Genomic DNA, 23,210 nt, shown 5'->3' on the forward strand with positions numbered 1-23,210 from the left:
CCCTAAACTTTCTCCCTCTCTAGGGGATCTGATACTGTAGAGGGCCCCCAGGACCATGGGTGCTTTCGTGGTGCTCAGGCTGCTTTCAGGAGTCTCGGGGGACCAATTTCCTTCTGTGTTTTGGAAAGCTCAGTAGAATAGTCAATACTTCTGTTCTTAGGTTTTTATGTGTAGCAGATGTTACTTGGTAGTTGTAAAGATGAATGTGGGACCACCTCTGATCAATGTGCTCTCTGCTCAGTGCCAGAACACAGCGCTTCTTGTGACTGAGATCCATCACATCCTCAGGGAAGTCATGCTGTTAAATGCCTTGGGACACATCTTTCCCTTGTGCCTCTTCATTCCCACCTCTGCCTACAACAATCTCACCATAGCAGACAGTGGATTGTGAGATCAGAGTATTTAGATTTTTATTGTTCTGATTGCATGTGCTTTTTGTGTGTTCTGCTGATCATCTGGAGACTTGACAACTGCCCTCCACTCTCTGTGCTCATACAAGGTGTGAGTTTATGCTTGTGCTGCTGCTGTTCCTGTAAGTGAACACGAGGCTGTGAAAGCTGCTGAGATTTTGGTGTATTTATAATAAACATGATTTTTAAAGTGTTTTTAAGAAAACTGAGGAATGTCTCTGTAATGCTGACCATGGGAGAGGCCGAATTAATCCCCCAAGAGCAGGAGGTCCTGAGCGGGTGGCACTGATGTAACTTGCTGGAGAAGTGCGTGACCACCACGATCATAGAATCAGCTGGGCTGGAAAAGCCCTTTAAGATGATCAAGTCCAATCTTTACCCCAGCACTGCCAAAACCACCACTAACCCATGGCACTGGGGCAGGGACGGTGACTGCAGCCCTGCCCTGGGCAGCCTGTTCCAATGCCTGAGCACCCTCTGGGGCAGGAATAGCTCCTCAGCTCCATCTAAACCTGCCCTGGGGCAGCTTGAGGCCGTTTCCTCTTGTCCCATCCCTTGTTCCTTGGGAGCAGAGCCCAGCCCCTCCTGGCTCCATCCTCCTCTCAGGCAGTTGTAGGGAGCGACCAGGTCCCCCCTGAGCCTTCAATTCTCCACACTGAACCCCCCGGAGCCCTCAGCCCAGCCACGGATCTCCCGCTGAGCTCCGGGCCACACGCTGCCTCTTCCGTGCTCGCTTAACGCACACCGGCCCCCACGGAGCCGCCTCCCCGCAGCCCCGAGTGCCGCCAGCTCCAAGCCGGGTTCCCCGGGACCAAGCCCGGTTCAACGGGACCCACCCCGGCCTCAGCCCCGCCGCTTCCGCTTCGGCGGCGCCGGCGCGGCCCCCCCCACTTTCCGCCGCGCAGGCGTCGCAGGGGAGGAGCGGGGTCACGTGGTGGGGCTTGGGCCGCCTGGCCGGCTCGGGGCTCGGCTGGCTCAGTCTGGCGCGGGGGTCCCGGGGCGGCGCGGCGGGAGCGCTCGGGCCCGTGGCGGCGGCGGCGGAGGCCGAGAAGGGGGGGGGGGGGAGCCCGGGGTAGGGGGGAGCGCGGCGCCCGGGGTAGGGGGGAGCGCGGCGGAGCCTGGCGGCGGCGAAGCAGCGGCCTGGGGGCTCCCCCCGGCGTGCGCGGGCCGAGCGGGCCGGGCCGGCGGCCGCGGCGGGGGCTATGACGCACCCGTTGCGGGGCTCCGCACCCCCGCGTGTCCCGCAGGCAGGTCCGGCGCGCGGCTGAGAACGTCCAACCGGCGGTGAGTTCCACGGCGCGCGGCGGGGGTGGGTGGGGTGGGTGGAGTGGGTGGGGGCCGTAGTGACCCCTGACAACGGACTCCGGCCCCGAGCAGGACGCGGCCGGCGCTGCTTCCTCCGCTCCGAGGGCTCGGGGAGGCCTCTGCGGCTGCGGTTTTTCGCTCGCCGGTGGCCGGCCATGGAGGGGCCGCCCTGCCGGCGGCTTCTGTGGCGGGGCTGGGCGCCCCACCGTCCGAGGCTGTTGCTTGCACCTTGGCTGCGGGGCTTGCAGGGTCCCCCCCGACGGCGGTTTCTCAGCCGCTGGTTGCGGAGCATGGGGAGCCCGTCCGCACCGCCCCGTCTCGCCCCATCACGGCAGGACACGGAGGGCCCCCCTCGGCGGCAGTTTCTCACCCGCTGGCAGCGGGACTTGGAGGGCCCTCCCCGACGGCGGTTTCTCGCCCGCTGGTTGCAGAGCACCGAGGACCCGCCTCGACGGCCGCTTCTCACACGCTCCTGGCAGGGCACCGGTGGCCTCCTTCGGCCGCGGGTCCTCTCCCGCTGGCTGCGGGGCACCGAGGGCCCCCCTCGGCGGCGGTTTCTCGCCCGCTGGCTGCGGGGCACCGAGAGCCCCCCACGGCGGCGGTTTCTCGCCCGCTGGCTGCGGGATCTGGCCACCGGCTTGAACGAGGCGGTTGGCAGCGCGCTCCTCGTGTTCGCCCGCAAGTCGTGGCGTTCCATGTCGTTCGTCTTGCACGGAGTGCGCGGTCCCCATGGGGCGCCGTACACCACCGCGGTCAACATCAGTACGTTCGGTTCGGTTCGGGTTTATTTGTACACTTGTAGGGAAATAGAAGCGGGGGAGGAACTTTATTTGGTGTCTTCCTGCTTCCGTTCATCAGCACTGTTGTCCTATTTCATGTCAGGGTTTCTTTAGCCTTCAGAAGGCTAGATAAAGGGCTGCCTGCTTCTTATGATGTAAGCAGTGAGGTAAAATGCTGTAATTCCACTGCAGACCTTGCTCTGTGGATGCCCTTAGGATCAGCAGTTCGAAAGGCCACCTTCTTAGGTGGTAGGTACCATACGGCACTTAGAAAAACACTCCTAGTTCTGTTTCTTGTGCAGATGGAGGATCTCATTCTGTCACAGCCTGCTGCCATTGAGCAGTCCTAATGAGTTCTCCTCTCCCTTTTCAGGTATGGCCTCACAGCTGCAGGTGTTCTCCTCTCCGTCAGTATCCTCGAGTGCCTTCTGCAGTGCCAAGAAACTGAAAGTGGAGCTCTCTGTCTGGGATGTTTCAGGACAGAGCAGTAGTGACACATATTATACCCACAGCAAAAACCTCCCAGCAGCTCAAGGGCAAGCAAGCTCCTCTCATCAGGTAGCCAACTTCAGCATCCCTGCTTACGATCAGAACCTCCTGCTCCCTGCTCCTTCAGTTGAGCACGTTGCAGTGACAGCAGCTGACAGCACAGGCAGCAGTGCAACAGCGTCCTTCCAGAACAGCCAAACCCTAACACGTAGGAGCAACCTTTCTTTACTGGAACCATACCAAAAATGTGGATTAAAAAGGAAAAGTGAAGAGGTCGACAGCAACGGTAGTGTGCAGATAATTGAGGAACATCCACCTCTCATGCTGCAAAACAGACCTGCGGTGGGTGCTGCGGCCACAACCACCACGGTAACCACTAAAAGCAGCAGTTCCAGTGGTGAAGGTGATTACCAGCTGGTCCAGCATGAGATCCTGTGCTCTATGACCAACAGCTATGAGGTCTTGGAATTCCTGGGCCGAGGGACGTTTGGGCAGGTGGCAAAATGCTGGAAGCGTAGCACAAAGGAGATTGTAGCCATCAAAATCCTGAAGAACCATCCTTCTTACGCTAGGCAGGGCCAGATAGAGGTGAGCATCCTCTCTCGCTTGAGCAGTGAGAATGCTGATGAATACAACTTTGTTCGCTCCTACGAGTGCTTTCAACACAAGAATCATACATGCCTTGTATTTGAGATGCTGGAACAGAACTTATATGATTTCTTAAAGCAAAACAAATTCAGTCCATTGCCCTTGAAATACATCCGGCCAATTCTGCAGCAAGTGGCTACTGCCTTGATGAAGCTGAAGAGCTTGGGTCTGATACATGCTGACCTGAAACCAGAAAACATCATGTTGGTGGATCCTGCACGCCAGCCCTACAGAGTGAAGGTGATCGACTTCGGTTCAGCCAGCCATGTGTCTAAAGCAGTGTGCTCCACTTACTTGCAGTCACGTTATTACAGGTGAGTATTGACACAGTGCTCGCTTTCATATGCTGTGTGAGCAGAGGAAAAGCTGCTCCTGATGGTGTGCTAGGGGTTTGTTTTTGCACATAGGTAATTCTTCTGCCATTAGGTCTAATCCTACTTAAGGGGGGAGGAGGAAATGATCAGGCTCTCCAATGTTCTGCATGGTTCCTGTCCGTTCCCCCCCCATTTGTATGTAAATAAATAGAACTTCTGCTTTGTGAGTGTGCCATCATGCAGTCCAGTACCTCCCTTTTCCCCTGTATTAGTGCAGTAAGTTTTACCCTGTTGCTAGCTTGTGGTGATGTGTCTAGTAGCAACCTGGGGAAGCAGTATGTGGCTACTAAGTAGTGAATTTTTGATAGCTTGCCGTGATCTGAAACGAGTCCATTGACAGTGGTCATTTAGAAGGGAGAAAAGTCGAAAGGATTCCTGTCTTTTTGTCCTGCCTTTTTTTTATTGGTTCCATCTTTATCTGAAGCCACTTTGTGAGCACATGACTTCCTGTGTCAACCCTGGGTAAGTCATGCTTTCATGAGACCTGTAGCTCTTTTAAAACCCTCATGAGCTACATCTCTGCTTCCCCTAGGCAAATGCAGGAATGGCTTCTACCCAACTCCTAAGAATTAAAACCTATGGGCAAAAATGTCAAAACTCAGAAACTGTGCAGCATGGTTCTGTTAACAGTGTGTATTTCAATCCTGGTAGCAGTGAACTTCAGTAAATGGATGCAGAAAGAACTTGTGGCATCAGAGGGACGTGAAAAGTCTGCTGTGTTAGGGTGGCTTTTGGTGGAATGCGAGCTCACTTGACACAGAACTTAACCAGTATCTAGTCCTTCCAGCTGAGACGAGACAGAGGACTTGAGACACTCCACCCCACGCCGTGTCTCTGCCCTGTTTGATGTCTTTCCCACATCCTCTGAGCTTCAGTTTAAAGCTTGTAGGCTTGGTCTGTTCATTCCTCATACTCCTTGTATTCTTGCTCCCCTTTGTTTTGAGGTTGGTTTTTTATTTACTCCCTCTTACACTGAGTACCTGTGCTTTTTCTTTCACTTGTTGCAGGCTTTTCATCCATTCCTCACGATCTTCACCCATTGGCACCAATTTTCCCTATTCTAAACTTCTGATTGTTAATTTCTGTAATGCAGTTGTCCTCTGTGTGCTGTAGCTCTGTTAAAATGCTCGCTATCTAAAATGCATTACCAGTTCTGTTGTTGCTTTAGGAGAGGCAACCACTGATCAAGAATCAGCTCTATCTGACTTGCAGCACATGTGAGCAGAGCAGTTTGGGGAGGCATATAGTGCTTTCCAGTTTCCGTATCGCTAAACCCAGATTTGGCTGAGGCAAAAGCAGCAAGGGATGATAAGTATCTGAAAGGGTTTGCTGGGAGGGAAGCTGTCTGCTTCATTTTTGTGTGCAGCACTGAACTCCCAGCCACTTCCACCTCCCTGATGCAGGGTGACTGACGCTGCCAGAAAGGCAAATAAGCAGAGAGTAGCTGGTGTTTAAGGCTGTCTGCTTGACTGAAGGCAAGAATGCTGTGATGTAGAAATCTAATATTTAGTGATATGTAATTACCTTAATGGTGGTGATTACTAAAATCCATAATCTAGGAACTGATGGAGACGGTGTACAAACCAGCTTATGGTGGGAGAACTGGATTTCTTAATCGTGTTCGCAGTAAATTGGTGTTCACAGGAGTTCCCAGTTGGATGGTTTTTTCCAGTTTAACAAAACAGTGTGGGCTGTTTGGTTCTCTGTCAGCTCTTAAGAATAACCATCATCTTCTGTGTTCGCTTTCTTGGTTTTAATACCTGTTGCTGGCGTTTATGTAACCTCTGACTCCTGTAGCAACCTCTAAACCAGCCAAGCTCGGGCACTCTAAGGTGAGTTTTCTGATATATGCACCCTGAAGGAAAAAACCTTCCTTTATTAACTATGCCCAGTGCTGCTGGAGGGCATTTTGTCCAACAGCCCTGCTCACTGCACGCTCCGACTGTGCTGCTGGCGGTTGTCAGCCTGCCTTGGCCTCCACGAGCATCACTCAGTTGGGATGGAGCATGACTTAAAGTGAGAGCAGAAGTGCCTATGAAGTCCAAAGCCAGGCATGGACTTCTGACAGTCGTGTTTTATGCAGTGAGCAGTTTCTGTGGCAGTCCCAAGATCTACTAGGAGTAATTCCTGACCTGAGAGTATGTGCTTCCTACGTCAGGTGAGAACAGTATGGACGCTTTTGTTCTCCCTGGGGAGGATAAACAAGAGAAGGAAGCAGACAGCTTGCATTAAAACAATCCCTGGGAAGACTGATCTCCCTGCTGTCCAGAGAGGGAGGGTTACTGGTGTCCCACGGTATAAGTGCAGCATCGTATGAGTCCTGCTCACATCCCTACCTCCTGATTCCTGTAGAGGCACCTACAAATTGAAGCTGCTAAGCTGAAGGACTGAACAATCTGGGCCATGAGAAGGTGGCACTGGGTGCTGAGGGAGTGCAGGGTGCACCAGTATCCCTTCCTTAACTCTCCTTTGGGCTGCATGACCCACTTCTGTCCCAGTCATGGTGATCAGTGGTGATCATGGCTTCCTAGTTGCAGTTGTGCAAGCTTCATCTTGCTATCATCCTTCACAAGGTGGAGGGCTGGAGACCCAGCTGTCAACATGGTGTGTTCTGAAATGTTTAGGTCTCTGATTTTTCCATTACTGCTGGGAATCCTCTCTCTTCAGGGACTGCCTGAGCACATTTGCCAGCTTTGGAAGTCAAGAGTTTGGCAAGCGTGTATGTGAAGAAGGACTGTTGCTCATTTCTATTTCCAAGAGCTTAAGATAGTAAAATCACTTTAATCTCTGACAGACCAGCTATGAAAGTGACCTCTGCCAGTTGTCCTGCTCAGCCTACATAAGGCCACTAATTACAGTGGTGTAAAAGGAGATGAGGGAGAGTCTGATTTATCAGCTCTGTCCTGCAATCAAAATTAAATCAGGTGGCTCTTGAGAACTTACTTAGTTTCAGGGAATAAAATGCACAGAGTTCAGCTTGCTATCCTTTCAGTAATGAGGTTCCAGAATACCGAAGTTCCAGCATGTAGTTAAACACTAACAAATGTCACATCCAGCCTTTGGTGCCACTCATCTTTCTTTCCATTGGAATTTTCGGTGGGATTCTTTTAATGGACTTGTGGAGCTTTAAGCATGCTCTGCTTGCCAGTCCAAACCAAGAAAGCTTACACATGCAATGTTCCTTATACAGCAGGTTTTTATCCTGCCTGGATTGGGAATTCCTACGTTAGCAGGATAAACAAGAGGATCGATACAGTTTGATGGTGACTGATAGACTAATGTGTGAGTGACTGTGTTGTACTTGCTGTGCTTGTGAAGAATAAAGTACTACAGAACTGGTTTCCTCGTGTTTGCGTGTGTCAGCCTAGAGGATGTTGGATCTATTCCTGCACAGTTCTTTGAAATACAGCTATTTAGCAGGACATTCAGCACTCAGATGTCAAATAATTACCATATTTGCATAATCATTTTCTGTTTTCATGTAAGTGAAACCATTGCAAAGCTGGCTGCTGTCGGGGATAGACAGGGTGGGAACAGATCAATGACAGGGAGAGCGAGTCTTCACTTAGATTATCTGTTATTACTAAGGGTGCATCATGGCTCTGTTTTGGGGGGCTCAGTCATAATAGAGCCTCCTTTCTTTAAAGGTGAATGATAGGGAAGAGCTATGGGCTCACTGCAGCAAACAGCTGGTTCAACCATCTTTTCTTGCTAGATCTTGTGCTTTCTCAGGGGCAGCTGTGTGTTTGTGCTGTTGCTAATGGTAATGGTGTAGTCTCCTAAAACAAAAGCTGTATTTGTGTCACCACGACACAGCGTGAGTAATTGGAGAGTCACTTCTTGCCATGTACAAACAGAGCTACGCTCAGGTGGAACAGTTGAGGAAGGTGAGTGTAGGATCTGCTGACACCTGTGCATTGTGCAAGCCCTGTTCTTTACAACTCTGTAGAAAGAGCAGAACTGGTTCCAGAGCCTTTATTTCTGTTAAAAACACAGAAATTTGTGGGTTTTATTTTGTAAGAAATTTCTGTTTCAAACCCAGAAACATCCACGCTGTACACAAGGAATGCCCCACAAACTGGGGGATGCTCCCTGAGTCATGACCAGAAAACAGGACTCGTCTCTCTTCCTTTGCGCTTGTACTGGTGATGCATGAAGAAGATCAAGGGTTTCGTGTTTCCTGTACTTTCCAGAGTAAATTCCCACACCAGCTCACACAGGGGGTTTTGTAGCACTTGGGTTTGATGCTCTATGCAAATGTATGACCAGCATTTAGCCTGGCAGGATGGCATTGGTTTGTTTGAGCTTGTGTGTAGGTGAAGAGTTGTACTAAAGCATCCTTTTGTTTTATGAGTCAGTGCCAGACAAAAATCTCCCTGAAATCCCAGCCTGTTGCAGGAGCAAACCCTGCTTGGAGTTTAGTTTTTTCCATCCCCTTCTCCTAAAGGCTAGGCCAGGCAGGTAAGTTTTGCATTAGGCGTGGTTCAGTGCACACAAACCTGTAATACAACCTTGCGAAGCCATCGCAACCTCCAGCTGTGTTGCTCTCCATCCATTTTAAAGTGGAAACTCCAAACAAACCCTGGGTGGAAACCTGCTGCTAGAAACAAGAGCAGCTCTCTGAAGTGAGGTGACTTGCTCTGCAGATGCTGTTCTTTTCCAGGTGGAAGCAGGCAGCCTCCTGCAGCTGGGATCTGGAGACCTTCCTCTGGGAAAAGTCATTCTTTTGCCAGAGCTTTTGTTGTCAATGCTCTTAGGCCAGGTTGTGTGCTGTAACTTCATAGCACTGTTGTGTAGAGGCTACCTAGGAGCTGCAGGGCACCACGGCAATAAAGCGAACCCAGCTGTGCCACTAAGTCCTAAAAAGGTTGGGATCTGTTAGGCCACTGGAGGAAGACATCTGCTTTAAAGTGAAATCGCTTGGTTTCACAGGGATTCACTTGTGCTCGGGGGAGAAAAGGAGGGGTGTTATCCAGGGGAAAGAACTGCCTGCTTTCAGAGTCAAGGACTTTGCTTTTTCTTTCTTTTCAACAGAGCTCCTGAGATCATACTGGGTTTGCCATTCTGTGAAGCTATTGACATGTGGTCGCTGGGCTGTGTGATAGCTGAGCTGTTTCTGGGCTGGCCTCTGTATCCAGGAGCATCTGAGTATGATCAGGTGAGAGCACATGGCAGAGGTGGGGATGTTCAAACGGAACTACAGTGATCTGTCTTTGGACCCTCTGAAGCCAATGTGTCCTACATCAAATTTCATCTGGTACACATCGCTGTTGTCTGACATCTTAAGTTCATTTTCCCTCTGTGATACTCCCTTTGTCTGGTTCTGTCTTACAGAGAACCAAAGAGTTCTGTGTGGTTTGACTTGAGTTGCATGTCGTTATCCGATACATAGAGTGAATTTATACTTAACCCCCTGGCTTCCAAACCCAAAAGCTGTTGAAATCCCTTCCAGTCCCAAGCAGAAGTGAGGTGTGTGTACCCTGGCTTGAAACACCCTCTGTAATTTCACCATGAGGGCAGTTTTTCCATGTGGAGACAGAGCAAGCCAATCATTCCTGTTCTGTTAATACCTACAGCAGACCTCATCTTTAATGCTAAGTGTGAGCTCCAAGCTGTCTCTGAAATAAAAGGGCAAGAGTCTGAAAGGGCATCTTTAACTAATTAGGTCTTTCCATGGGTACATAGCATTATTACCTGGGCTAGTCAGTTGCCTTTAAAAGGGCAACGAAGCCTATATGACAAGTTTTTGGAGGGTAAGTTTTCCACTCTGGTTTTTATGGTGGTGTCTTATTAAAGTGCTTGGTATAGTTGTGATAAAACACATTAGAACTTAGTAAGGTTGAGAACTTGGGTTCTGTCTTCCCAGCACTGCAGATTTCCAAAGGAAACACAGTGGTACCTTAATAAGCAGAATGAGTTAGAAAAAACCTGAGGTAGGGCATGGTGGTTTCCTTGCACACAGAGTTGTGTGTAATTCTGAGAAGCTTATCTAGTCATGGAGGTGGGTGGGGAGGAGGTGCTTTTTCCATTGCTTAATAGCCAGGATTTTGCAGTCCTTTGAGGCAGGCTGAGGTGTGACTTCATGTCCTTGCTTTTGATGACTTGAATTGCCCTTGAAAACTGAGGGTGATTTGCTTCCATGAGGTTCTGCAGGGGCAAGTGGAAGTTCAGGCAGAAGTTGTGAATGGACTTCTCCAGGAATGGAATGAAACCCATCCATGGGCTGGGCTGGGATTCACAATCCCTATTTTAAACACACTTTGCACAGCTGAAGAGTTATATATTCCAAAACTAACAAACCTCTTAGCTGAGCTGTATAAAAGGTAGTCACCTGCAGATGCTTCAGATCAACACTGGCAGAAAATGAGTCCATGAATTCATGTGGCTCACTAGTCATAACCGTGAGTTAAGTGCCCTGTGATTTTCAGCTGGTTTTGATGCAGTGGAATAGCAGATTTGCAAAGAAGAAATGAGACGTGCTAAAGGACCTGTAACTGATGGTTATTGGGGGGGGGGTCCCTTAGACTTTTAAATAGACTCCTTTGAGTGGATAGTTGTGACAAAGGCAATGTTCAGTGAGAAAAGTGACATCTTGGAAAGCAAATACCATGAGAAATTGGGCAACATTTGGAATGTTTCAGAAAGCTGATTATTATGCTTTTTCATAATGGCTATTTTCTTTCCTTTTGGGCATACCTTTGTCTTTGGAAACTCTTTACCGGGGTCTTATTGATGCTGTCACAAATACTCAGGGGCATTTTCCAGAGCTCTGAGCCATTTTTTGGCTACGTATCAGCTCTACTAAATGGTTTTGAGGCCAGAAGAATCTGATTGCGCTGAAGGTTTGGTCTTGGCTTGGACAGTGAGAGCTTTACCCTGACATTATCCTGGAATCGTGTGCCTAGGCTCTCTGTAGCCAGTCACAGCAATGTTGCTTGGATACTTATGCCTTTAATTATATACACGTACATGATAACTGCTGTGGTATTTTCTCTCAAAATGTGTGCTTTTTACATTGCTGATGCAAAAGCCTATTGGTGTTATTTTCTCCAGGTCTCCAAAGCTTGGAGTCTTGTAAAGTCTAAAGCTTACAGCTCGCATATACTCGGGCAAAAAATAAGAAAGATGTATTCAAAACCTAAAATTTCTGCATATAATACGATTCAAAAAGTTAAGTGTCCCTATAAAGGCTTGAGATAGTCCCTTTGATTTTGTAGTTTCGGTTTCTTGGGTATTCTTTCTTTACAGGTAATTCCGTGTTTGCTGTGAACAAATCCAGCTGATGGTTGCTCTGTTGGGTCCAAGTTCTTTCTATGGGGAGTCCTCATTCTTGCAATCTTCTTTCCTAGATCCGTTATATTTCACAGACTCAAGGCTTGCCAGCGGAGTATCTTCTCAGTGCAGGAACGAAAACAAGCAGGTTCTTTAACAGAGATCCGAATTTGGGATACCCACTGTGGAGGCTAAAGGTTTGTGTGCTTCGCATCGCTGATTCTGGTCTGTTCGTCGAGGACTTGATTTCAATTCACACCAAGGTTTAGTGTGCCATGAAATCAGTCTGAGTGGAGATTGGATTTGAAACGCTGTTCCAGTACAGCTGATCTGGGTGTTTCATTTTAGAGACTACAGACCTGGTACTGGTCTAACAATAGCAGCTGTGCATGATAGTACCAGCAAAGAGTGGGTGTTAAAGTAATTGAGATAATGGTTACTTATTATGGCCTGCTCATTCTTGGTGAAGTATGTCATCTTGTTGTCATCTCCTAACAATACAGAGAGTAAAATACAGAGTTTTTCATGGTGGTCTTACTTTAACAGAAATCTATTTGTGTACTGGCAGAGGGCAGGAGAAAAATCAGATATATGCTTGGTTTGCCTTGAAAGCTGAGCAGCAAAAGGAAGAGGGTTTAAAATACTTATAGCTTCTTCTCTTCCTAAGTCAGAAATCTTCAGTTCTTCTGGCTACTGCACTGTCAGCTTTGCAGTGAATGATCTTTCCAGATGAGGAAATGAGAACCCAGGGCTGGTTTGGTTTGGCCTCCTGGCACGTGATTTATCTTAATGCAGGCAAAAGGTCCCCTGGCTTTGCTCTTTACTTGCAGCTTTCTCTTCATCGATACGCAGTGTTTCAGTTTATATTAACAAATGCTTTCTTTTATAGACCCCGGAAGAACATGAGTTGGAGACAGCAATAAAATCAAAAGAAGCTCGGAAATATATATTCAACTGTTTGGATGATATGGCGCAGGTAGGTGGAGGTCTTGTAGCACACAGATACTGTCATATCAATTGCATACATCATTGGGATCTAAAAATGAGTCTTCTGTGCCGGAGCTGTCCTGTTCCAGCTGCTGTTGAGAACACCAATGCAGGTTTGCCGTGGTGCCAGTTTGCATCAGAAGTCACTGTATTAAAGACACGAGGCCTTGAATCTTAAATGTGTTGGTCTCAGTTTTCGGTTGCTTTTGTAGCAATTACATCTGTGCAGAGAATGCAGAATCTTGTCATTCTGATTCACTAGCCCCTTACAGCCCTGCCCATAGAAAGAGGGGCATATTGCCAGGCAGTGGAGAAGGAGTCCTGGTTGCTATCTATTGAACAGACCAACTTCACATTAAGATGAGAATTCCATGCATTAAGTTTGACTCCTTTTATAGGATGAGCAAGAGAAAGGTTGGTTGGTAGAGCTGTGCTACCTAAAACTGATATGCTGGCTAAGAGATAGAAATGCTTCATAAATATTAGTGTGATGTGAAGTTACCAAATCCTTGGGTAGCAGTTAATTTGATGTTGGTGTGACCTGCTCTCATCTTATTTTCAAGGTGAATATGTCTACAGACTTAGAAGGAACTGACATGTTGGCAGAGAAGGCTGACCGAAGGGAATACATTGATTTGTTGAAGAAAATGTTGACAATTGATGCAGATAAGAGAATTACTCCACTGAAGACTTTGAACCATAATTTTGTTACAATGGCCCATCTCCTGGATTTCCCACACAGTAATCAGTAAGTTCCCTTAGATTTCTTTTCTGCTTTCTGTCAGTGCTGTTTTCTGCAGTTTCTGGCTGATCTGAAAAAAGCACTGGCATGGATAAGGAGTGGAATGTTCATAAGATTCCTTTTTGTGGTTTAGGACATTCTTTGTTACCCCCAGAAACTAAACCTAAAGGCACATGCATTAGGCTGGGAATGTCTCGTGTCTCTCTTGGCCTGTTTTTACATATCTAATACTGTCCTCCTATCATTCTGTTTCAGTGTGAAATCCTGCTTCCAGAATATGGAGATCTGCAAGAGAAGAGTTAATATGTACGATACAGTGAACCAGATTAAGAGCCCATTCACAACTCATGTTGCTCCTAATACAAGCACAAATCTCACAATGAGCTTTAACAACCAGCTCAATACAGTCCACAACCAGGTATGGATCTTTGAGCCATTTTATACTAATCAAAGAAACGGCATAGTCTAATTCCATGCTTTCAGGCCAAATCCTGCAAAACACTAAATTGGTGTCTAGAATTTGTAGTCTTGAATTTTAGTTTTCCAAACCTCAGGCCAAGGCAGTCTGTTTCTTCCATTTGATCCCATTTGCCTGTCAGTTCAGCAGTGTAAGTAAAGTTGGTGCAATTCATGTTTTTTCCCCTATGTTGTCTTGTGCCTTTTACCTGAATCCTTTTCCTGGTGCTTGGTTCATGATGCAGTAGTGATGGTTCCTGTTGTTTGTTTTATAACAAGTAGAAATGATGAATCCAATGTTTTCTTTTCCTTTTTTTATTCCTAGGCCAGCGTATTGGCTTCCAACTCTACTGCAGCTGCTACTCTTTCCCTGGCAAACTCGGATGTGTCACTGCTCAACTATCAGTCTGCTCTGTATCCATCATCTGCAGCACCAGTTGCAGGAGTAGCACAACAGAGTGTTTCCCTGCAACCTGGAACCACCCAGATCTGCACGCAGACTGACCCATTCCAGCAAACGTTCATTGTTTGTCCCCCTGCTTTTCAAAGTAAGTGGAAAAAACCCTTTGTGTGAGACTGTTAAGTAGGAATTGGAAGGTTTAATTTGTACTGGATGGATAAAGTACAGCAGACTGCCCTGTGAATGCCTCAAATGTAAGTGCAGAATCAGGTCAGGCGTGTGTAGACAATTCAGTTCTCTTCCAGGTCATGCTTGAGCAGGTGACAGTATCTTGCCTGCCTAGGCTGCAGTCTTCATCTGGTCGCTGAACCAGTTTTTCCCCCCAAACTGAACACAGCAGCATTCCACAGAAAGCAGTGAAGAGAGGAGCCAGAGCTATGTGAATATAGGAAAGCGTTGTGTGTCAGGAGTGAATATCTCCTGTTGAATCTCAGTTCACAAGCACCCGTGCAGTGGTGTAGTTTGCTAGCAACACATTGTTGCAGGTTGCAGATAAGTGAGGTTAGCAAAGCCTAGCCGAGTCCTGAAAGTTCTGTATTTATGCTTAGATCTGCATTGTGTTATTATGGAGGGGTTTATAGGACATGAGAACTGATCACTGATAGTGTAAGGTTTGAACTTGGTCTCAAGGAACATAGCATTAGGTATCTGTGTTCCTGAAGGCAAGACTATGGATATGGCTAGAGCCAAGCTTTTGAGGACTGGTTGTCCATACTTGTGCATTGGCATACTGGGACTGTAGAGGTATTTACTTCAGCTGGGCTTTTATTAGTATGCTTTTGTCAAAGGGAATGGCTTTTCCTTCTCTTCCTCTGACCCTGTCTTCCACCCTTGTCTGGTAGGGATTTGATTTTGGAAAGAAACTAAAAAGAAATAATAAAGCTGCTCAGCACTGATGTGTTCTTGTCCTCCACAGCTGGACTTCAGGCAACTACAAAGCATTCTGGCTTCCCAGTAAGGATGGAGAATGCTGTCCCAATTGTACCGCAAGCACCTGCAGCACAGCCACTGCAGATCCAGTCTGGTGTTCTCACACAGGTAAAAACCCAACCAACCAAACCCCATAAAGTTCACTGCAATTCCTCCCACCATCCAGGAGAACCTGGCTGCTCCCTTGGTGCTGGGATGAATGCAGGGGGTCCTCAGAACACTCCAACAGGTTAAGTGTAGGTCAATTCTAAGACAGCGTTTTGGTGGTTTTTTTCCTGAAATATTGAAAGTCAAATTTATTTTATAGAATCTATTTTAGGAGCTTGATTTAATAATGAGAATAAGTGTGGAGTTTTCAGCAGCTGAAAACAGGCTGCTGTTCAAATGTCATCTTCAAATCAGCAAAATGATTTTTGGCTCCTCCTCATTGTTAATGTGACTTCGTGTAGCTGTTTCATACCTGTTTCTGTTTACAGTTTAAACAATATGGGATAGGAAAATGCACAAATAATTACAAGAAAATGCTGTTTTCACATCAGTGATGTGTTGTAAATTAAAGCAATTTTATATGCCAAAAGTACTGCTTTAATATATAGGGAGTGCCCAGTGAGTCCCAGGTTTTATTCAGTGACAAATTGTAATTGCCTTTATATTGAAGTGCACGTTTTATTTATCTGCATAGGTTTAGCTCCTGCTGACATTAACACAGACTTCATTAGTTTTACTCTCCAGGCAGTGTATTGTGCTTACTGACCTACTTGCAGAGGAGTAAGTTTTAGATTGTTCAGTCCAAATGATTTTGGTGTCATTCTGTGATCTCTGGTTTGTTTAGCGTAATAATACAGGTAATGGTACCCAAAAAGCAGAATACACTTGAAGGAGGCCCATCTGAATCCAAACCCTGCTTTTCCTGAGCCTGCAAATTGAATGCTAAGAATCTAGTTTTAATTAGACATTTGATATACTAATATGTGTCTTGGTAGTTTCATTGCAGATAACTTTGCTCTTTCATGATGCAAAAGACCTGTTGTGCCTTCTGTTAAATTCCTTAGCTTATATTTTCCCACAAGTACTGTATGTGAATTGTGAATTTGGAGGGATGATAGTAAATGTGTCCTGCCAGGGGTGCGGTTTGTGTTATGGCTAGTGCAGTGCACAGAGTGTAACTTGCTCTCTGGGACCCAGCAAAATGTTAATAGCTGAACACTATCTTTACTTTTTAACTGTGTCATCGGAGAAATCCTGTTCCCAAATTCCCTGTTCCTTGTGTTCCCCCCCCAGGGACATGTAAGTGCTTAGAGGAAACATGCCCAGAGAGTCTGGGTGTTGGTTCCACTGCATCCATTAATTCTGGAGCCTGCTCAAGCCCCATAGAATGCCAGTGAGGTGAAACCTTCTCTGGCCCTATTGCTGAACCCGCTTAATCCTGCCTCAGTACGTGTGTTTCACTCACTGCCTGATCTACATTGCAGGGAAGCTGTACACCACTAATGGTAGCAACTCTTCATCCTCAAGTAGCCACCATCACGCCGCAGTATGCGGTCCCCTTTACTCTGAACTGCGCAGCCGGCCGGCCAGCGCTAGTAGAACAGACGGCTGCAGTACTGGTAATTGCCTCCCTTGATTGTGTTCACTAACTGAGTTTTTGTTTTAACTTCGACTTGCAGAGGGCATGGAAGCATGTGCCATCTTGTGGCTGTGTTCTTGCTACATCTTAATGTCTTGTTGTTTTCCTCCCCAACATTGCTGAAGCACTGTCTGACTCTGACGTTTAGTGTGGCTCTGTAAAGAATCCAGATCCATTGACAATTGCTTTTGCTAGCTTAGCATTATAAAGCTCTTCTAAGCTATACTGTAGAAGAGTTACAATTGTTCTTGTTCTTCGCTTACTCTCCTATCTTTGTCTTTTGATTGTTGAATACAAAGGAATCAGCCTTTAGCTTGACTCTGCTACAGGTACCTGGATGGCCAGAATTTGAACTACTTGGCAAGTTAGCTACTTATTTTGTTTTCAAGATCTGTAAAGCTGCTTTGCATGTAGAAACGTTTCAGGTCATTAAGCACAGGCTAAAAACTCTATAATGACAGCAAATTCTTTAATGTATTGCTTCAGCAGTCCATTTCTCTGAGCTTCTGTTGAACATTGACAGTAATTTTCTGGCCTTTTGTTATTTATAGCCAATCGCAGGTAGCTTGCTTCATCCAGATAAAGATACTATTCTCCACAGATGCTTTCAGTTCATATGTATTTCTTGGTTGAAATTAAAGGTGAGCTCTAGTATCCAAAGTGGCACAGCAAGCTTTTAGGCTATTTGGAACAATTTCTTAAAAGGTTGGGGGAAAGAGAAGAAACACATCTTTAAGAAGTGTGTGTATCCAAAATTGTCCTCTTCTGTATTCATTTGGCACCTGCATCAGAACAACTTTGCAAGTGCCACAAAGAAGTCATTGTCAAACTCCAGAATCAGATAAGTGAAGCTTATGAAAACATTGCAGTGCACTTAAGTGCTGGTATCCTCACATGTCTTTCAAAGCACATTCCATTATGTGACCCATGTTGTTTTTTGTGGCTTTCAGTAGTAGTTTGAGTGTCATTTTCTTCCAAGAGGGAGACATCTGCTGAAGTGGGATTTGCTTGAGTCATACCTGCATTGAAATGAAAACCCACTCGTTTGAGTTCTTGTGAACCAACTTAACTGCTCCCTGTTGCTGAGGATGGGAAGGCAGGAGAGTGGCATTCTCCCGGGTCACAGCTCTGAGCTGAACAGACCCAGGGCTGGCTCTCTTTTCCTCCTTGTGAATTTTGACTGCTGAAAAGGCTGCAGTCTGGGCTCTGTAAACAGCAAGGGGTGACCGTAGCAGAGCTTGGGACACAAGTGACTTGTTAGTGATGTTATCAACAGCGTATTTGGGCCTCTGATTCAACAGGCAAATTCTATTCTCCCGTGTGTGTGTGCAGTGGACTTGGCATTCAACTCCCCTGTACAGCAGTGGAGATCAGAGCCAGCTCTCTCCAGACTATGAGCCTGGATTCTGAGTTTCTCTGGAGGACTTTCCTATTTCTGTTTGGATTCTGGGAGCCTTTGGCGTGATTTTGCTCACCTTTAGTGCTTCCGACCCTTCTCCCTCGCTGCTTCCCCTGAGTTTGCATTAGCCATTTGCTAAGCTTTGCGTATTTTTGTCCTTCCTCTGTCAAAGCAGTTCGTCGCTTGGAAGGCCCGATTTCTGCCTCTCATTGGGAATTTATATCTTGCTGTATTAAACTCTCTGCTTTGTCTTGTGCAGGTGTTGGCTTTTGGAAAGACGCATGGTGTGACTTTAACATATTTCTCTTTATTTTTAATGTGGTTATTATTGTTATTATTATTATTCCGCTTACATTGGCAGAGGTTTTAGCAGCTCTCTGCTTTGAAGGCTTCTTGTTTGGAACTGGTATTTGTAGTAAGTGGATCTGTTACTTGCAGAAGTACTTCATTTAAAGCAGCAGGTTTATGGGTTTGCAGCGGAAACTGCAAGACAGAGAGCCGTAGAGCTTCCAAATCATAGAACTGCCAAATTTACTTGGGGTTTTGGGTTTGGTGTCGTTTCCCCCCCTGAAAAAAAACTGCTTTTTGTCAATTTGGACTGGAACATTGATAATATTGATGAATCAACAGCATCTTCCACATACATCCCTTTCGATTAAATACTTCGGTTGAAGCGGGGTGCATTCCCAGGTACCACCACTGCCTCAGCTCTCTCAGTGTGAGCCCTCTAAGGCAGAAAACCAAGAAAGGACCAAATTGGTTTCGTATTTTGGAATCCTTCTGCAGAGCAGCACGTGTAAACTCACATGCAGAAGGCCCGAGTCCTCGCGCTGCATCTGACAGTACAACATATGGCTGCATTGTGCAGTATTCTGCCCAATGTTAACCCGCTTTTCCCCAGGTGACATCTGTGATACAAAAGCTTAGCAAAGCATTAGGGGAAGCTGCTTGCTCTGGTTTTCTTGGTCTCTTGCTGTACTGAGACCTTTTGAGAGAGCGCAAGTGTCGTGCCATTGTCTCTGCAAGCGAACAATCTACACGAGTGTGTTTATTGCTTGGAACACATCTCTTCCTCCCAGTCGGAGCTGAAGTCTAGTGAACCCGTGTGTCTTCTTTGTTGTCTTGCAGCAGGCCTGGCCTGGGGGAACCCAGCAGATTCTGCTTCCTTCCACCTGGCAGCAGCTCCCAGGGGTTGCTTTGCACAACTCCGTTCAGCCAGCGGCCGTGATTCCGGAGACCATCAGCGGCAGCCAGCAGTTGGCTGACTGGAGGTAGGGAACGCACAGGGTTCAATTCTGTGCCAAACGGGAATACGTGGTGTCCTGGGATAGCACAGAATTCCTCCCTTCCCTTCCGAGTCGTGCAGGGGCTCGGTGCAGCTTGCTCTTCCTGCAGTGTAGTCATGGAATCTGGGGTTGTTCTTGTTTTTTTTCCCACTCCAGGAATGCGCATTCCCATGGAAATCAGTACAGCACTCTCATGCAGCAGCCATCGCTACTGACCAACCATGTGACATTAGCCACAGCACAGCCTCTGAGCGTTGGAGTTACTCATGTTGTTAGGCAGCAGCAGAGCAGCAATGCTCCAGCAAAGAAGAACAAGCAGCCAGCACCAAGCGCGGCCAAGTAAGGCTTCCTTTTCCAGTCCTAGAAAGATGTGGGTGTATTTGTGGATGTCGTGGTTTAAGCCCAGCTGGTAACTCAGAGCCATACAGGTACTTGCTCACTCCTCCTCCTTTTTTCCCCCCCAGCTCCTGGCATGGATGGGGAGGAGGATGAAAAGAATGCAAATCCCATGGGCTGAGATAAGAACAGTCCAGTAACTAAAGTATAATACAAACTGCTACCGCCACCACTAACAATAATGATGCTAAGGGAAATAATAAGGGGAGAGAATATAAAATGGAAGGAAAGAAAATAAAACCAATAACCCAAGTGATGCCCAATACAATTGCTCACCACCCACTGACTGATACCCGACCCAACCCGAGCAAGTGATCTGGGCCTTCCAGGTCACTCCCCCCAGTTTTCTATGCTGGGCATATGGATATGATATGGATATCATATGAGATATGGAATACCCCTCTGGCTAGTTAGGGTCAGGGGTCCTGTCTCTCCCTCCCAGCTTCTTGTGCCCCTCACTGGCAGAGCATGAGAGATCGCAGAGTCGTTGATCAGGGTAGGTGGTACTGAGCAACAGCTAAACCATTGGTGTGTTACCAGCATTGTGCTCAGAGTAAAGCCAGAGCACAGCAGTGCACCCCATACTAGGAAGGAGAAACATAACTGTTACATCTGAACCCAGGACAGTGGAGGTTGCCTTTGTGATGTGAAAAACTGATCTTCTGATCACAAAGGCATCCTCTAATCGTATAACTTTTAATGTGCTATAGTTGCTTTTAAAGATGTGGTGGAAAAAGTGTCTGTACTGTAATCAGTGATATAAATGGTACCAACTTCCGTGAGAGTGCAAGGAACGTAGTTGACCAAGTGCTTTACTGTACTGATCAAAGGGGAGTTTCTTACACACTGGGGGTGTGTTGGTGCCATAGCAATACAAGTGATACAGTTGGCATCTGTTGAACAAGGGGTGGCAGGTTTCTGGCAGTGTTTGGATGATGCTCTTCAGAGCATCACTGTGTTGGTCCCTGGAGTTGGACCAACTCTCCTGTATGAGTGTACTAAGGTTCTCTTTGTGCTTTTCAAGATGTTTCTTCTTGTATGTGTGCTCCAGCCTGCCGGAGCCTGCCTGTTCTCAGTGCTGGTTTGTCCCAGCCTGCCCACATGTAGCTGAATGTTGCTCTGGTTTTCCTTCAGGCCCAGCTCAACCGTAGAGACTGTGCCCTCCCAGGTTTACTCGCTCATTGGCAGCAGTCCTCTGCGCTCCACCTCCTCCTCTTCCAATGTGCTCATCCTAGTGCCAGAGCAGCACCAGCCCATCGTGATCCCAGACACTCCAAGCCCGCCTGTCAGTGTCATCACCATTCGCAGTGACACTGATGAAGAAGAGGACAGCAAGTACAAACCTGCCAGGTAGGAAGTCTCTTTAAGCAGCCAGTACTGATTTGTCCTGGTCTGAACCCAGGCATCAAGGATTGTGGAAAACACTCCATGCAAAGCCCTGGCTCCAGGCTAAGAAGCACTGCCTGAGACAGAGAAGTCTGTGTCATGTTTGCTGTGCTCTTTGGGTCTCTAGTTAATCAGAATTCCAGCTGACAAGGAGGGAGGGTATGACATCCCAGAGGGAGATTTCCTGTATCTTGTGGGAAAAGCTAGAATATTTCCCATCTGTTTTTTATTTGACTGGTTTTTGTTTTCTTTCCTGCAGTTTGAGCATGAAGCAGAGGTCCAATGTCATCAGCTACGTTACTGTTAATGACTCCCCTGATTCTGACTCCTCCCTGAACAGCCCTTATGCCATAGACACACTTGCCTCTCTGGAGAGCACAGGCGGTGCCCTGGAGCTACCCACTAGAGAGGCAGCTGACAGCTCCAGCTCTCGGAATATCATTGTGCCACCACTGAAGACACAGCTCAGTGACTGCGTCGTAGCTACCCAAGTGTCAGGTAGGTTTTTGCCATGGCTCAGCTGCTGCATTATCCCTGCCACCTTTGTCCTTGAAGTTTTAGACTATCTGCGTTGGGTCTTCAGCAGCTTTAGGTTTCACAGCTGCTGTTCTGAGAGTGCAAGCCTTGGTCTGTTTTCAGTTTCATTGATAGATTTCCCTTTTACATATGTTTGGCTTTTCACATTTAGAAAGACATGTAAATATTCCTGCTTATTTCTTGTATGGTCAGATTTTTAAATCATAATTGAAGGAAAGGCTTTGTTACGAGGATAGTCCCATTATGTTCTTTGGTTGCCTAAGCTGGTTAGACAGGGCACAGCACTTAAGAGGGAAGAATGGACTAAGCTTTTGTAATCTTTCAGGCATCCTGAGCAGTACCAGTAAGACCAAGCCAGTGGCCTCCATGAGCGGGCAATCATCAGGATGCTGTATAACACCTACTGGGTACCGCTCACATCGCGTGGTAACAAACGGTGTGCAGCCTCTCAATCTCAGCCAGGTAAGCACCGTGTGACTTCTGCTGACCTTTGAACATGATGCTTTAGAAACACTGTGCTGTATGGCAGGGAGAATCAGCTTCAAAGAACTGAGGGGAACAGTTCCCTGAAGCTGATGCTGTCTTGTAGGTGTGCAAGGTAAAGTCTTTAGGGGGTATAGGTGAAGTTTCTCAAGGCAAAGAATTCTTTTATTAAGGCTGGACCTTGTGTCTCAAACTAACAACTAGCACCTGACTTCCCTTGAAACTTTGAGATTAGTTTCAGTTCAGTTTGTGTCACTCCTCTTGATCTTTTGAGTCAAACTGCAGTAGCCATTTAGAAGAGAGGAAGTGTTATGGTATGGGAGCAAGATGGGCTTTGCACTAAAATGACTGCACTCACGCTGAGGTGCCGAAGAAGGGATGTGTGAGGAGCTCAAGGGCTGGGTCAGTCTTAGAACCTGCCTGTGCTTGTACAGCTGTGTTGTGCTGTACCCCAGATATGGCAGTTTGATCCCGTTGTAGAGGAGAAGTGTAACCTTTGTCTTGGAGAAGCTGCAGTAACCCTTCTCAAATCTGAGGGGTTTGCAGAGCTGGGAAGGGGGGATCCTCAGAAGCATCAGTCTTGCAGCTAGATCAGAGGTGTTGATCAGAAGGCTCTGGCTGACCCTTCCATGCTCACCTTCTGAGCCACTAACCTTATTTTTCCTTCTCCTTACAGAACCAGCAAACAACAGTGCTGGCCTCCCAGGAGAGAAGTGGAAATGCTGTCCCACGTAGGCAGCAAGCTTATGTGGCACCCCTTGCATCGACTATTTCTCAGGCTCCCTATGCGTTCCAGCACAGCAGCCCAGTGCATCCCCACCTTGCAGCAGCAACAGCAAGTGCACATCTGTCCAGCCAGCCACATATGTACACTTATGCTCCAACCACTGCTGCAACCCTGGGTTCCACCACCTCCATTGCCCACCTCTTCTCTCCTCAGGGCTCCTCACGGCACACCACATACGCTGCCCATCCCAGCACGCTTGTCCACCAGGTCCCTGTGAGCGTTGGTCCGAGCCTGCTGACGTCTGCAAATGTTCCACCTGCCCAGTACCAACCCCAATTTGCTCCCCAGTCCTATATTGGTGCTTCCAGAGGATCTACTATTTACACTGGATATCCGCTGAGCCCAACGAAGATCAACCAGTACTCATACTTGTAGTTCCCCAGAAGCAATGGGCTGGGGGTGTTGCAGAAGAAATTTTGATGAACCTGGTAATGGCTGTCTGGCTTTTTATTTCTCG

General features: G+C 47.3%; 1 protein-coding gene across 4 annotated transcripts; it reads left to right on the plus strand.

Moving 5' to 3' along the window:
* The first annotated feature begins 1,523 nt into the window (after positions 1-1,523).
* Positions 1,524-23,210, plus strand: HIPK1 (homeodomain interacting protein kinase 1). 4 transcript variants are annotated; one of them, XM_061471985.1, is made up of 16 exons: positions 1,524-1,694; positions 2,868-3,945; positions 9,040-9,163; positions 11,355-11,474; positions 12,167-12,253; positions 12,828-13,012; positions 13,262-13,424; positions 13,788-14,010; positions 14,839-14,960; positions 16,325-16,459; positions 19,007-19,149; positions 19,321-19,503; positions 20,695-20,910; positions 21,206-21,444; positions 21,809-21,945; positions 22,643-23,210. In XM_061471985.1, the coding sequence occupies exons 2-16, from the start codon at positions 2,870-2,872 to the stop codon at positions 23,126-23,128; spliced, it is 3,639 nt and encodes a 1,212-aa protein (XP_061327969.1). In that variant the 5' UTR covers positions 1,524-1,694; positions 2,868-2,869; the 3' UTR covers positions 23,129-23,210. The 4 variants fall into 4 exon arrangements, with proteins under 4 accessions (XP_061327969.1, XP_061327970.1, XP_061327971.1 ...); XM_061471986.1 differs by having other exon boundaries at positions 19,010-19,149; XM_061471987.1 differs by lacking the exon at positions 16,325-16,459.

This window comes from Pezoporus flaviventris, unplaced genomic scaffold (genome assembly GCF_033815535.1).
Source record: "Pezoporus flaviventris isolate CSIRO_AGI_PZ_B2104156 unplaced genomic scaffold, CSIRO_AGI_Pfla_v1 ptg000069l, whole genome shotgun sequence".
Lineage (NCBI taxonomy): Eukaryota > Metazoa > Chordata > Aves > Psittaciformes > Psittacidae > Pezoporus > Pezoporus flaviventris.

What these genes read in the sequence shown, in the direction of transcription:
- HIPK1 (XM_061471985.1), top strand. Translation starts at nt 2,870, where the DNA reads ATGGCCTCACAGCTGCAGGTGTTCTCCTCTCCGTCAGTATCCTCGAGT. An exon ending in TCAATACAGTCCACAACCAG is followed by an intron (nt 13,425 to 13,787) that starts GTATGGATCTTT and finishes TTTTATTCCTAG; the next exon opens with GCCAGCGTATTGGCTTCCAA. An exon ending in AGCCTCTCAATCTCAGCCAG is followed by an intron (nt 21,946 to 22,642) that starts GTAAGCACCGTG and finishes TTCTCCTTACAG; the next exon opens with AACCAGCAAACAACAGTGCT.